At 43.7% G+C, this 12,810-nt stretch overlaps 1 protein-coding gene across 3 annotated transcripts in view; it reads left to right on the top strand.

Annotated features, from left to right (window-relative positions):
• The window catches only part of PLEKHM3 (pleckstrin homology domain containing M3), a 70,441-nt gene that overhangs the window by 47,657 nt on the left and 9,974 nt on the right, over positions 1-12,810 (top strand). For all 3 annotated transcript variants that reach the window (XM_081919016.1, XM_081919017.1, XM_081919018.1), the window contains 2 exons: positions 255-318; positions 11,926-12,083. In XM_081919016.1, coding sequence (XP_081775142.1) covers positions 255-318; positions 11,926-12,083 — 222 coding nt within the window. The remainder of the gene's footprint in view (positions 1-254; positions 319-11,925; positions 12,084-12,810) is intronic.

Below are 12,810 nucleotides of genomic sequence, written 5' to 3'. Positions count from 1 at the left end.
CCAGTTTTAAAGAAGACCTTCCTTTGTGAGAAGGAAATGGTAGGCCTGAGGGAAATGCTATGGTCAGTGAAAGTAATGCAGATTCTCTAAATATTGTTATTAAAAATTGGGATGATGGTGGAGGGTGTTTTTTTTTCTCATGGAGGTTGAAGAATTCAGTGTTTTAAATATCGTCTTATAAGAAGTTTCTGTATGAGATTTTGTACTCTGAAAATTATACAAATACTCACTTTTTATTCTTGTTTCTCACCAAGAATTTTCCCTAGAGAGTATCTTCTTCAGCAGATCCACCTGTACTCCTTGGCAGACCTACAGCAGGTAAATGACTTTGGTTTGTCCAGAAACTGGACCTTATACATACTGTGAATACAGATTTTGTCAAGCTATGTCTTGGTGAGCCTTTCCAGACCAAGAAGCCTTCCTAAATGGTAACTCAGAGAAATGCCTTAATCATAGATTGCTTAAGAGCCAGCGTGGTGTAGTGGTTAAGAGCGATGGACTCGTAATCTGGTGAACTGGGTTTGCTTCCCCGCTCCTCCACCTGCAGCTGCTGGGTGACCCTGGGCTAGTCACACTTCTCTGAAGTCTCTCAGCCTCACTCATCTCAGAGTGTTTGTTGTGGGGGAGGAAGGGAAAGGAGAATGTTAGCCGCTTTGAGACTCCTGAAGGGGAGTGATAAAGCGGGATATCAAATCCAAACTCTTCTCTTCTTATCTATAACCAGTATATCAGTGATGATGATTTATTGCCATTAATACAGTTAATGGCAGATGAGCTGATACCTTTTATGTCCTTAACTGGAATAAAGCCTACATGGATGTAAAGATACAGGGCAAAGGAGCTCGTACATTTTGTTAGAAGCTCATGAATGAGAGCCGATATAAGTGGTTAAGGGGTTATCTGTGAGCCAAGAAGACCCCAGTTTAAATCTGACTTAATCTATGAATTCCATAAATGACCTTAAATGGGCCATGATTCTGTCAGGCTCAGAACACCAGCTGTAAATTAGAGATTTAAAATACTAGTCTAGCTTACATTGCCGTTGTAAAGATTTCTGAGACCATGTGTGTGAACTGATTTTGAATGTTCCAAAAGCATTACATAAAACGCTGAATAATCATTAAATGCTGTTGAGCGCCTGTATCGCAGACGTGACTTGTCTGCTGGCGGAGTTGTGAGATAGGAACAAGCAAACCGGTTCAAGGGAAGAGCCAAAGAGCAGAGGTCTTTGTGAAGCTTTTTGTAAGTGCATCGTTCTTCAGATAATCAAACTGCAGAAGAGCAAGTGGCCTAAACTTGGGGTGCCAATCTCCCCAGTTGCCAGTTTCGTAATCAATGCCTTGCAAGCTGTTGTTGTTGTTTAGTCGTGTCCGACTCTTCGTGACCCCATGGACCAGAGCACACCAGGCACCTCTGTCCTCCACTGCCTCCCCAGTTTGGTCAAACTCATGCTGGTAGCTTCAAGAACACTGTCCAATCATCTCATCCTCTGTCGTCCCCTTCTCCTTGTGCCCTCCATCTTTCCCAACATCAGGGTCTTCTCCAGGGAGTCTTCTCTTCTCATGAGGTGGCCAAAGTACTGGAGTCTCAGCTTCAGGATCTGTCCTTCCAGTGAGCACTCAGGGCTGATTTCCTTCAGAATGGAGAGGTTTGATCTTCTTGCAGTCCATGGGACTCTCAAGAGTCTCCTCCAGCACCATAATTCAAACGCATCAATTCTTCGGCGATCAGCCTTCTTGATGGTCCAGCTCTCACTTCCATACATCACTACTGGGAAAACCATAGCTTGCAAGCTGCTTAGCACCAAGTATTGATAGCGGACTTTCAAGAAGCGATCAGTAGCTTATCAAAGTTTCCTTGGGAGGGATGAGGAGTTGTCATTAAGGGGGCAGAGGCTTGCAAGAGTCATCCTGCACACGTTTATTTAGCTGCTACTCTGACAGACTCCTTTGTCCTGATATACATTTACATTATTTCCTTCCCTTTCTGCACCCCAAACCTTTCATCATGTAATTCAATTACAGTTGTGGCTCGGGTGCGTTAAATTGGATTCTGCTTTTAATCTGGCTGGATCCTTATTATCAGCCCAGAAAGTCTCTCTCTCTCTCTCACTCTCTCCTTCCCCCTCCACAATTTCCTTTCTTCTTAAGTGAGAAAACAGGCCATGCCATTTCAGTCAAAATGGTGCAATGATAAGGTTGGAAGAAGATCAGGACCCTTTAGCATAGCTGTCAACTTTTCCCTTTTCTTGCGAGGAATCGTATTCGGAATAAGGGAATTTCCCTTAAAAAAAAGGGAAACATTGACAGCTATGCCCTTTAGGTGCTCTTAGTGATGCCTTGGATTTGTCTAACATCCATGGGACCCAAATCAGTGAACATGTGGTTCCCAGGAAGTCTCACATCCAGGCACTGATCAGCCCTAGACCTGCTTAAGGTAAAGGAACCCCTGACCATTAGGTCCAGTCGTGGACGACTCCGGGGTTGCGGTGCTCATCTCGCTTTATTGGCCGAGGGAGCCGGCGTACAGCTTCCTGGTCATGTGGCCAGCAGGACTAAGCCGCTTCTAGCGAACCAGAGCAGGACACGGAAACGCCATTTACCTTCCCATCGGAGCGGTACCTGTTTATCTACTTGCACTTTGAGGTGCTTTTGAACTGCTAGGTTGACAAGAGCAGGGACCGAGCAACGGGAGCTCACCCCGTCACGGGGATCAGACCTGCTTACCTTGAGCAAAATGCCTCATGTTCCTTGAAACCATATCCCTGGAAGAAAATCAGTTTGAATGGATTCCATTAGAAAAGAAGTGTATCTAGGCACTGCGGTCATCTGCAAGGGATTCTCACGTGGCAGGGTTAACGTTGCCAGCCTTTATGTCATGTTTGCAGACACCTGTATAACTCAGAGTTGGTCTGCCAACAGGCCTGATGCCTGATGCTAGCGCTCCATAATGCACATAAATTTAGGTTGCAGTCCTAAACCCGCTTACCTTGAAGAAAGCCCCATTGAACTCAGTGCGACCAGCTTCTTAGTAGGCTTGCCCTGCTAATAAATGATAAACTGTGTTTACTTAGGAGTAAGTCACATTGAGTTGAATTGGGCTTACTCCCAGGTAATAGTAACACTGCTTTCCATGCATTTGCACATGGTGAACCTTGTTGAACAAACCTTGTACGCCACACATTGGTTCCGTTTTAACACCAAGAAAACTAGCTTTTCCTTGTAGGAGTGGAATTGTGTGAATGCGATATGCAAGGTGGCTTTAAAAGCTTCTGAATGGACAGGTGTTTTGCCCCAGGTGGTGGTGGTTGCAGTGTAATTATAGGACAATCGAAGACAAATCCACTCCATAATAGCCTTTAATGCTCCTGTGCTCCATGAACAGAATTTTGTTGTTGTTGTTTAGTCATTTAGTCGTGTCCGACTCTTCGTGACCCCATGGACCAGAGAACGCCAGGCACCTCTGTCCTCCACTGCCTCCCGCAGTTTGGTCAAACTCATGCTGGTAACCTCAAAAACACTATCCAACCATCTCGTCCTCTGTCGTCCCCTTCTCCTTGTGCCCTCCATCTTTCCCAGCATCAGGGTCTTCTCCAGGGAGTCTTCTCTTCTCATGAGGTGGCCAAAGTACTGGAGCCTCAGCTTCACAATCTGTCCTTCCAGTGAGCACTCAGGGTTGATTTCCTTCAGAATGGAGAGGTTTGATCTTCTTGCAGTCCATGGGACTCTCAAGAGTCTCCTCCAGCACCATAATTCAAAAGCATCAATTCTTCGGCGATCAGCCTTCTTGATGGTCCAGCTCTCACATAGTGTAGTACAAAAGGGAAGGTGTGAAGCAGGAGGAACATAATTCTGGTAAAGTTGTCAAACTACTATAAAGGTAAAGGTAAAGGTACCCCTTCCCGTACGGGCCAGTCGTGTCCAATTCTAGGGTTGTGCGCCCATCTCACTCTATAGGCTGGGAGCCAGCGCTGTCCGCAGACACTTCCGGGTCACGTGGCCAGCGTGACAAGCTGCATCTGGCGAGCCAGCGCAGCACACGGAACGCCGTTTACCTTCTGCCATTTATTCTTTTCATGATTTGGAAAGCACCGTGGGTGCAAATAAGAATGGCTCAGCGGGTCTGATCTTTAACCAAAGAAACGGTGGTTAGTCACACATAGGATTTAATAAAGAGAAATAAATGAAATAAAACAATTTCTCTTATCATGTGCTGAGCATAACAGCTGGTCCAGCTACACAATCCCACTAAATGCGTCTTTATTTTCCTACGTAGGCCTACAATACAATGTGGGCACAGCTGCTGCCTCTGCAGCAGAAGTAGCCAACATTATGACTTCCAGATGCTATTGGATTCTTAACTCCCATCAGCCCTGACCAGCCTAGCCAATGGCTAGGGATGTTGAGAACTGTAGTTCAGCAGCTTCTGCAGGGTGCTGCATTGGCTACCTCTGCTCTACAGGCTCCAGGTGTCTTGCCTCTGGCCTAGCAGCAGCACCTTGCGGAGTGAAAACGAGCAGCAGGCAGCAGTCAAGGAAGCGAGCCCAGGTGCTACTGAACCCTGCTTTCTTTTCATCTAAGGCCTCTGCTAAGGGTGCGGCTCCCTCCAGCCAGATAGGAGGAAAGCGCTGCCACGAGGTGGGCCAGTCCTTAATTGGCATTTGGTGTCGCTTTAATCCTTTTAAGACCGTAAACTAAATATTGTGAGAAGGCAACAAGCCCAGAAAAGTGATCTTGCGTAATCAGGTCTTTGCTCTAATGCACAATTGTGAGAGGCCTGGCAGTTTGCGTAATATTTTAAGCTACGGTTGGTTTAGCCCATAGAAGTGAGCTAGGTGCCATACATTCCTTATCTCGTTTTATTCTTGCAACACTTCTTTTGTGCAGTAAGTGAGGGTGCTATATAGTTTGTGGTTCAGGTGGAAAACGGAAGGTGAACTTCTCATATCCAGGCCCAACATTTTATCTGTCTGTTTGTCTGTCTATCATCTATCTATCTATCTATCTATCTATCTATCTATCTAATCTATCTATCATCATCATCATCATTGTTAATTGAATTTGCATTCTGCCCTTCATCTACAGAACCCCAGGCAGTTTACAAAGTAAAATCACAACATGAACATCACAAAATACATAGTAAAAATAAGACCAACAACAAACCAATAATCCCCCCTCCCACAACACAATTAAAAGGGCATAGGATGTCGATCAAGAGGGAACGTTTTTGCCTGGCACCTAGAAGAGGTATAATGAAGGCACCAGCCAAACCTCCCTGGGGAGAGCACCCTACAAGTGGAGAGCAACAGGTGTTGTCACCCTCCAGACCTCCCGTGGAGGAGGCACACAAAGAAGAGCCTCAAAGGATGATCTCAGGGTCCAGGTAGGTTCATATGAAGAGAGGCGGTCCTGAGGTATTGCAGTCCTGAGCCATTTAAGGCTTTATAAGTCAAAACCAGCACAGAATTGGGCCTGGAGACTAATGGATCGCCAGTGCAGTCAGGCCAGCATCAGTGTAATATGCTCAGGCCATCTCGCCCTAGGGAGCAACCGTGCCGCCCATTTCTGCACTAGCAGAAGTTTCTGAACTGTCTAGCGCATTGTATGACGTGTTGCAGAAGGATACTGTGGTTATCCAAAACCGCTGAGAGGTCAAGGAGAACAGGGACAACATACCCTCTGTTTCTCTCCCTATACAGGTCATACAAAGCGACCCAAGCAGTTTCTGTGCCAAAACCAGGCCTAAGCCCCAATTGAAATGGATCTAGAAAATTACACCACCATGCTGTAAAAGTGGTGGACGAAGAAATAGCTTGAAACATTGGTGGTGTTTTTAAAACTAAACCTTTGCGTCTTAATGTTTTCACTCTTGACACTGCCCGCAGGTGGAGGAGAGTTCTCTACGGTCTTTGGCTGTGCATTGCACACTGCCCAGTCCTTCTGTTTCCTCTTTTGCTAAATTCTATAAACACCACACTATTCTGTCACCTACAGCCGCTATTTCCAGTTCCAGTCTGGAAAAAGTGTGGCATGCTACCATAATCCATGTTTCTCCTTTTCCCTAGACTTAGCAAAACGCCAGTGCTTGTGGCTGCTTAACTTGGTGCATCACTTAGGAAGCAAATCACACATGTTTTCAAATCTGAAAGCCCCAGAATGTCAAAAGAAGTTTACAAGCCAACCAGTATTTCCAGGAGAGCCCTTTCTTAATAAAAGCTAACTTAACGGAAATAATTCAGATTGTGAACTGACGGTTGAAATTACAGCCTCTGTGTTGACTTACAAAGAATCTTATCGTCAATATGATGACAATGATTAACGTGCTGATTTACAAGGGTGGGGTCACAAGATATTTGCAGACTCTGCACTGTCTTCCCAGTGGCAACAGCACCTTGGTATGTAGGCTTTGTCGCCTCTTTAGCTTCAATTATTAACCCTAACCTGCAACCTCACAAAACACAATGCTCCCTCGTTAAAATTAAAGAAGGTAAATGAAGGCTTAACCTCTCTTTGTTGAACTCCACTTGCCTTTTCCTGGAGATGCCCAGCTCAAGGTTAGCTGCCTTGAAGTATCGGTGAGCTAGCAAACCAGGCTCAGTAAAATGATCAAACATTGTGAAACTTTATATTTTACCTACTAATATTCTTCTACTCTCCTTTTTTTTCTTTTTTGCTTGTGCATTTCTCATTAAATGGCAGGCCTTGAACAGACCTTTTGGGGGCATTTTCTTTTTAAGGTTCCATAATTTTAAACATCATCATAACCATTTTATTTGTATGCCGCCGTTCCATAGTTAAAGCAATGTTCAAGGCGGCTTATAACATGACAAGATTTACATAATTACCAACATAACGAAAGTCATAAGCAATAAATAAAACACATCAAAAAGTACACAGCCAGATGGAAAACTATTTCCACAAATCATAAAATCTAAAACTAGAATCATAGAATCATAGAGTTGGAAGAGACCACAAGGGCCGAGTCCAACCCCCTGCCAAGCAGGAAACTCCATCAGAGCACTCCTGACATATGGTTGTCAAGCCTCTGCTTAAAGACCTCCAAAGAAGGAGACTCCACCACACTCCTTGGCAGCAAATTCCACTGTCAAACAGCTCTTACTGTCAGGAAGTTCTTCCTAATGTTTAGGTGGAATCTTCTTTCTTGTAGTTTGGATCCATTGCTCCGTGTCCGCTTCTCTGGAGCAGCAGAAAACAACCTTTCTCCCTCCTCTATGTGACATCCTTTTATATATTTGAACATGGCTATCATATCACCCCTTAACCTCCTCTTCTCCAGGCTAAACATGCCCAGCTCCCTTAGCCGTTTCTCATAAGGCATCGTTTCCAGGCCTTTGACCATTTTGGTTGCCCTCCTCTGGACACGTTCCAGTTTGTCAGTGTCCTTCTTGAACTGTGGTGCCAGAACTGGACACAGTACTCCAGGTGAGGTCTGACCAGAGCAGAATACAGTGGCATTATTACTTCCCTTGATCTAAGAATACTTCCCTTGAAAACTAAGAATACAGCTTTAATATCAATTACAATTTAAAATGACAAAAATAAAAAATAAAAGCAATTTAAAAAACAAAAACAGAGCCCTCTCTGCCCAGATGGAAGGAGGCAGGCAAGGCCCTTCAGGTGATGATATGAGGGACAGCCAGCCTAGCACTCAAAACATTAGTTCACTGGACAGGGTGATTTGGATTAAGCTCTCAGCTCTGCCATGACATTCCTTGGGTAGTTTTGAGCTACCCCGCCATATCTCTTGACTTTGTCTCCCCCTAACTCAGAGAAGAGTTGTCAAATGCAGGCCAGTTCAAACACGATAGAATTCTCTATGGTGTTGACTCCACCCAAGATTTGAAAGCTGCTCTCCGCATGGATTGTCCCATGAGAGAGAGAAAGAGTACTGCTCTTCAGAACAGCACACATTCCTGGTGCTGGCCTGGAGACTTTCCCATGCTGCTGAGTTCCTTTCACACAACATGGTCCCATGTGGAGCTGCCACAACATGGAGACACTTCCCTGCTATAAAACTTTAGTTGGCCGTGTTTAACAATGGTAAGCATTTAGCATACTCTGAACATATTGTTGAGGCCGGTCATGATGAACAAAGCCAGTGGCTTAGTAAGTTAGTTTGGGGTGCATTTCTGCCCAGTTACTTGGGGGAGCGGGTGGGAAGCCTCATTGGCATAGAACAGTAACAATGGACAGTGTTGCCACCACATTCAGAAAATATAGGCACAATATTTGCTTGCTGAGTCAATGTTTCCCTACCCCTCCCCTGCGAAGTTCTCACCATGTATTGATTTAGCTCTCTAGTTGTACTTTGACTGTGTTAGGCGTATGCCTAATACATTGTGAAGATACGGAGATAACATTCTTTGTATAGTACAGCTTTCAATGAGACTTCCTTAAGGCCTTTTCTATAGAAGCTATTTGTACTCATTTCCCCAGTGCCTTATTTTTGTAAACAGCAACTTTGGAACAGCAAACCACAGCACACCATGGTGACTGGTAGGCAAGGAAATCCCATACTGTACTGAAAAGGGTACAGAATTGTGCAAAACACCTTTGTTAAACATTACTAACGCATTCTTACAATGTAAAACATACATTACATTGCAAGATAATATAAAACATATATTCAAGACTGTATTGCAGGTTATTATATATATATTCATAATAATAAAACTATTTAGCAGTGCAATCCTAAGGATGCTTGTGCACAAGGAAGCCCCGCTACAGCGTACAATCATTAACTCAAAGCTCTGCTAATGCGGTTGTATTTCAGGTTTTTTTGTTTTATATATTTCTATCACTCCCTGCTATGCAAAACTTCCAGGAAGTAATAAACCACATGCTTGCCATTCCCCAAACACACATAGGTAAAATGATCAACCGTACAACTCTCATCATCAACACTTGCTTTAAAAACAAACCAAAAAAAATCTTAAAGCCCTCTGTTGCTAGATATAGTCTGACTACTGTACCTAGTCTGCCTTTTTTATTTTTTATTTTTATATAACTTTTTGGAAACTTCAATAAATATCTTTAAAAAAAAGAAGAAGAAAAATCGAAGAAGGTCACATCCGTCTTTCAGACTCTCAAAACAAAAAATCACAAAGTCAAAAAGCCTCCAAATCAGGCACCCCGAACCTGCAGCCCTCCAGATGTTTTGGCCCACAACTCCCATGATCCCTAGCTAACAGGAGGGATGATGGGAATTGTAGTCCAAAACATCTGGAGGGCGAAGGTTGGGGGTGCCTGCTCCGAATCCTGTCTTCCTGAATTCTAGAAAACACCTGTTAAACACATAAATGCAGCTGAACCACATCAGCATGACTGTTTTGAATGTTCAAAACATGTTCCAGCTTTGCAGTGCGTTATCCTGTCCACATCTGCAACTATGTAAGTCATGGCACAGTCTTTCTCGACTCAGTGGTTTGCAGCTGGATGGCACTGCATTTCTTTTTAGGTACCAGCAGGTAGCCTCTGACTAGAGACAATTGGCTGCAAGGGTACAAGTGCTGTCTGCAAAAAAATCTGCTCTGGCCAGAATTTTCATAAATTGCTTGTCAGCCGGCCTTTGCCTCCCAGCCAGTAGCATGCAGCCTTACCCACCAAGTACCTCAAGATGCCTCACAGGAAGTGATTCATAAATGAATAGATAAATAATATCTCTTGTTGTTGTTGTTGTTGTTTAGTCGTTTAGTCATGTCTGACTCTTTGTGACCCCATGGACCAGAGCATGCCAGGCACTCCTATCTTCCACTGCCTCCCGCAGTTTGGTCAAACTCATGCTGGTAGCTTCGAGAACAGTATCCAACCATCTCGTCCTCTGTCGTCCCCTTCTCCTTGTGCCCTCCATCTTTCCCAACATCAGGGTCTTTTCCAGGGAGTCTTCTCTTCTCATGAGGTGGTCAAAGTATTGGAGCCTCAGCTTCAGGATCTCTCCTTCCAGTGAGCACTCAGGGCTGATTTCCTTCAGAATGGATATGTTTGATCTTCTTGCAGTCCATGGGACTCTCAAGAGTCTCCTCCAGCACCATAATTCAAAAGCACCAATCTTTGGCGATCAGCCTTCTTTATGGTCCAGCTCTCACTTCCATACATCACTACTGGGAAAACCATAGCTTTAACTATACGGACCTTTGTCGGCAAGGTGATGTCTCTGCTTTTTAAGATGCTGTCTTAATATCTCTTACTCCTCCCCCTTTTCTACCCCTATCATGGACACACACTTGTTGTTGCTGACAAACATCCTTTCCAAACTAATCCAGATCCTGCAAAACCTCCAGTACTGGTTTCTTAGTAAAGCATGGAGATCGTGCACTTCTGTGTATATCAATTTGCGTGTTATTATTTTAAGAACTTATTATTGCAGCCTATTGGCTATACGGTAAGGCTGAGACTGAATTATTTAATGCTGGATATTACTTATCCTTGTGCATCATTCGCGTTTCCTCCGATCCGGCCTGCATTTCTTTGTTTACATTAATCTGCAAGTGTATATGTTCTGTCACTAACATATCTGCTGCTCCTTGCGTTTCCTCATATTTGTTGGACATCATTTCCCCTTAACCAGTTTAGACTTTTGACTCTTATAACCAAAATTAATTAAGGAAGAGATTTTTTTAAAGTTGCTTATAGTACTGACTTTGACCGTCTGTTATAATAGAGCAGTATCAGAGCCCTGGCCTTGAACCACACCTTCCCGTAGTGACCTTTGTGAATTGTTTAAGGTCCAGAGTGAGGCCATCATTCTATAGCAGAACACAATAAAAGCATCACCTTTCCGTACAGTACAAACAGATGTCGAGTCTGCATGGCTAGCAATAACATTTCAGCTTCCTGCTGCCACAGATGTTCTTACAAGAACGAGAGCTTTTCAGCATTTCCATCCCGTGGCAGCCACCCAAGCCATCCCATGAACTTCCTTTCCTGCCTACATTTTTCCATTTAGTGTATGTGCTGCAGTTTAGGCCTTCAGAAATGCATTTAGAATAAGAAATACATTTAGCATAAGTGAGGTGAGCACTCTTACAGAATCTGCATTTGCTTGTTTTGCTTTAAGATTTGAGTCTTGCGGCACCTTAAAGACGAGCAGTTTTATTACAGTGTTAGGTTTTTGTGGACTACAGTACACAATATTACCCTGAGTAGCAGAATACACACACACACAAGGTTCGGGAGGAGATTGAAGATAGTGAGGGCAGAGGTAAATGGAACACAATAAATACAGACACGGTGATAATTGTGTTATTACCAGTAATCATTACTAAAACAGTTGTTTTGGCATTGGTAATTGGATACTCAACATTTTGAGTAAACAGAAAGCAAAAAGACTGCTAGTACTGAGTCACTGTGGTGGAGAGAACCGGCACATTTAAGCGAACATTCAAATGTGGATTTTCACATACTAGGGCCATTGCATGCCTCTTAAATTATATATATATATGTGTGTGTGTGTGTGTGTGTGTGTGTGTGTGTGTGTGTGTGAGAGAGAGAGAGAGAGAGAGAGAGAGAGAGAGAGATAGTATCTTCTCACACCATAGTTCTGTGTGAAATCAGGCCCTCACCCTTCTCTTCCATTGTTATCAGTTGAGTAAAACAATAGAAGGAAAACACTAGTAAAATAAAAACAGACAAGCATTGTAAGTAAATGAATTAAACAATCTAACTTTACCTATCTCCAAACAGGTGTAAAATTACCTTTTAATGTTCTGTTACCTTGTTGCCATAGGTGGGTTTTATTTGGCATTCTTCAGCCTGAATTGCATGATTCACCCCATCCTGCAGCAAACCCTTCACTGTTTAATCAACTCTGAATTGTGTTTTAGTTTGGTAATGAGACACACAAATAATGTCCAGTCATTTCTGTTGCTGATTCTTGGTATGGGGTCTCTTTTCTGTTGCTTTACAGGTTATTGAAGGGAAGCTGGCCCCTTTCCTTGGGAAGGTAATCAAATTTGCCACTTCCCATGTCTACAACTGCAGCCTTTGTAGCCAAAAGGGATTCATTTGCGAGATCTGTAACAACGGCGAGATCCTGTACCCCTTTGAGGACATTTCTACAAGCAGGTAAAGGACGGTGATTCCATGTGTTGCTTTGCATGTGTGTACATTTACCATGGTACAGTAATGATGAGAGGGCTGATGCAAACATGAGCAAGAGTTCAGCTTACCTCCTTTCTATGTGGAAACCTTTTATGAAGGCCAAACGAGACGCAACATTAAATGCATCTTCATACCAATGGAGGAATTTCCTCTCGGTGCAAATAGCAGCTTCAAAGGAGTGGTTTTCATGTGGACTACAGTAAGTTGAACTCCCTCTCACCATCACCACCAGTAATCACCCACCGCAGCTGCTACTTGCATTTGTAGCCAGTACAAGTGGAAAGTGTGCACATTCATGGGGTATGTACCATCATGCTTCTTCTTCTTCACCACGTGTACATGCTCCAGGGAACTGGAGTTCAGCACCGCTCCCTGCGGTGTGTAAATGCAAAGGACTAGCCACGTGTAGCTACGGCAAGCACAACAGTGTACATAACACACAAAGGGGCCTTAAAGGGACTTGTGAACTCAAGAGGGACTTTCACAGTCTGACCATTAAAATTCCTTAAGACATTTATTTCTAAGCAGTTCAGATTGTAAATGCAAGTCTGATATTTTAGAGGCCCTAGGCAAGGTAAGGTTAATGGGACCTGCCTATCCCGAGCCAACAAGTTTCAAGAATATTTAGCTTTTCTGGGGGTCAGTATACAGACTGTCTCTTCCCTTCTCATGGCCCCCTGTACATATGGGA

The sequence above is a fragment of the Podarcis melisellensis genome, assembly GCF_964234715.1.
Source record: "Podarcis melisellensis genome assembly, chromosome: 1".
NCBI classification, from domain to species: domain Eukaryota; kingdom Metazoa; phylum Chordata; class Lepidosauria; order Squamata; family Lacertidae; genus Podarcis; species Podarcis melisellensis.
Note: the sequence above shows the minus strand (reverse complement) of the source record. Positions and strands in the feature narration are given on the sequence as shown.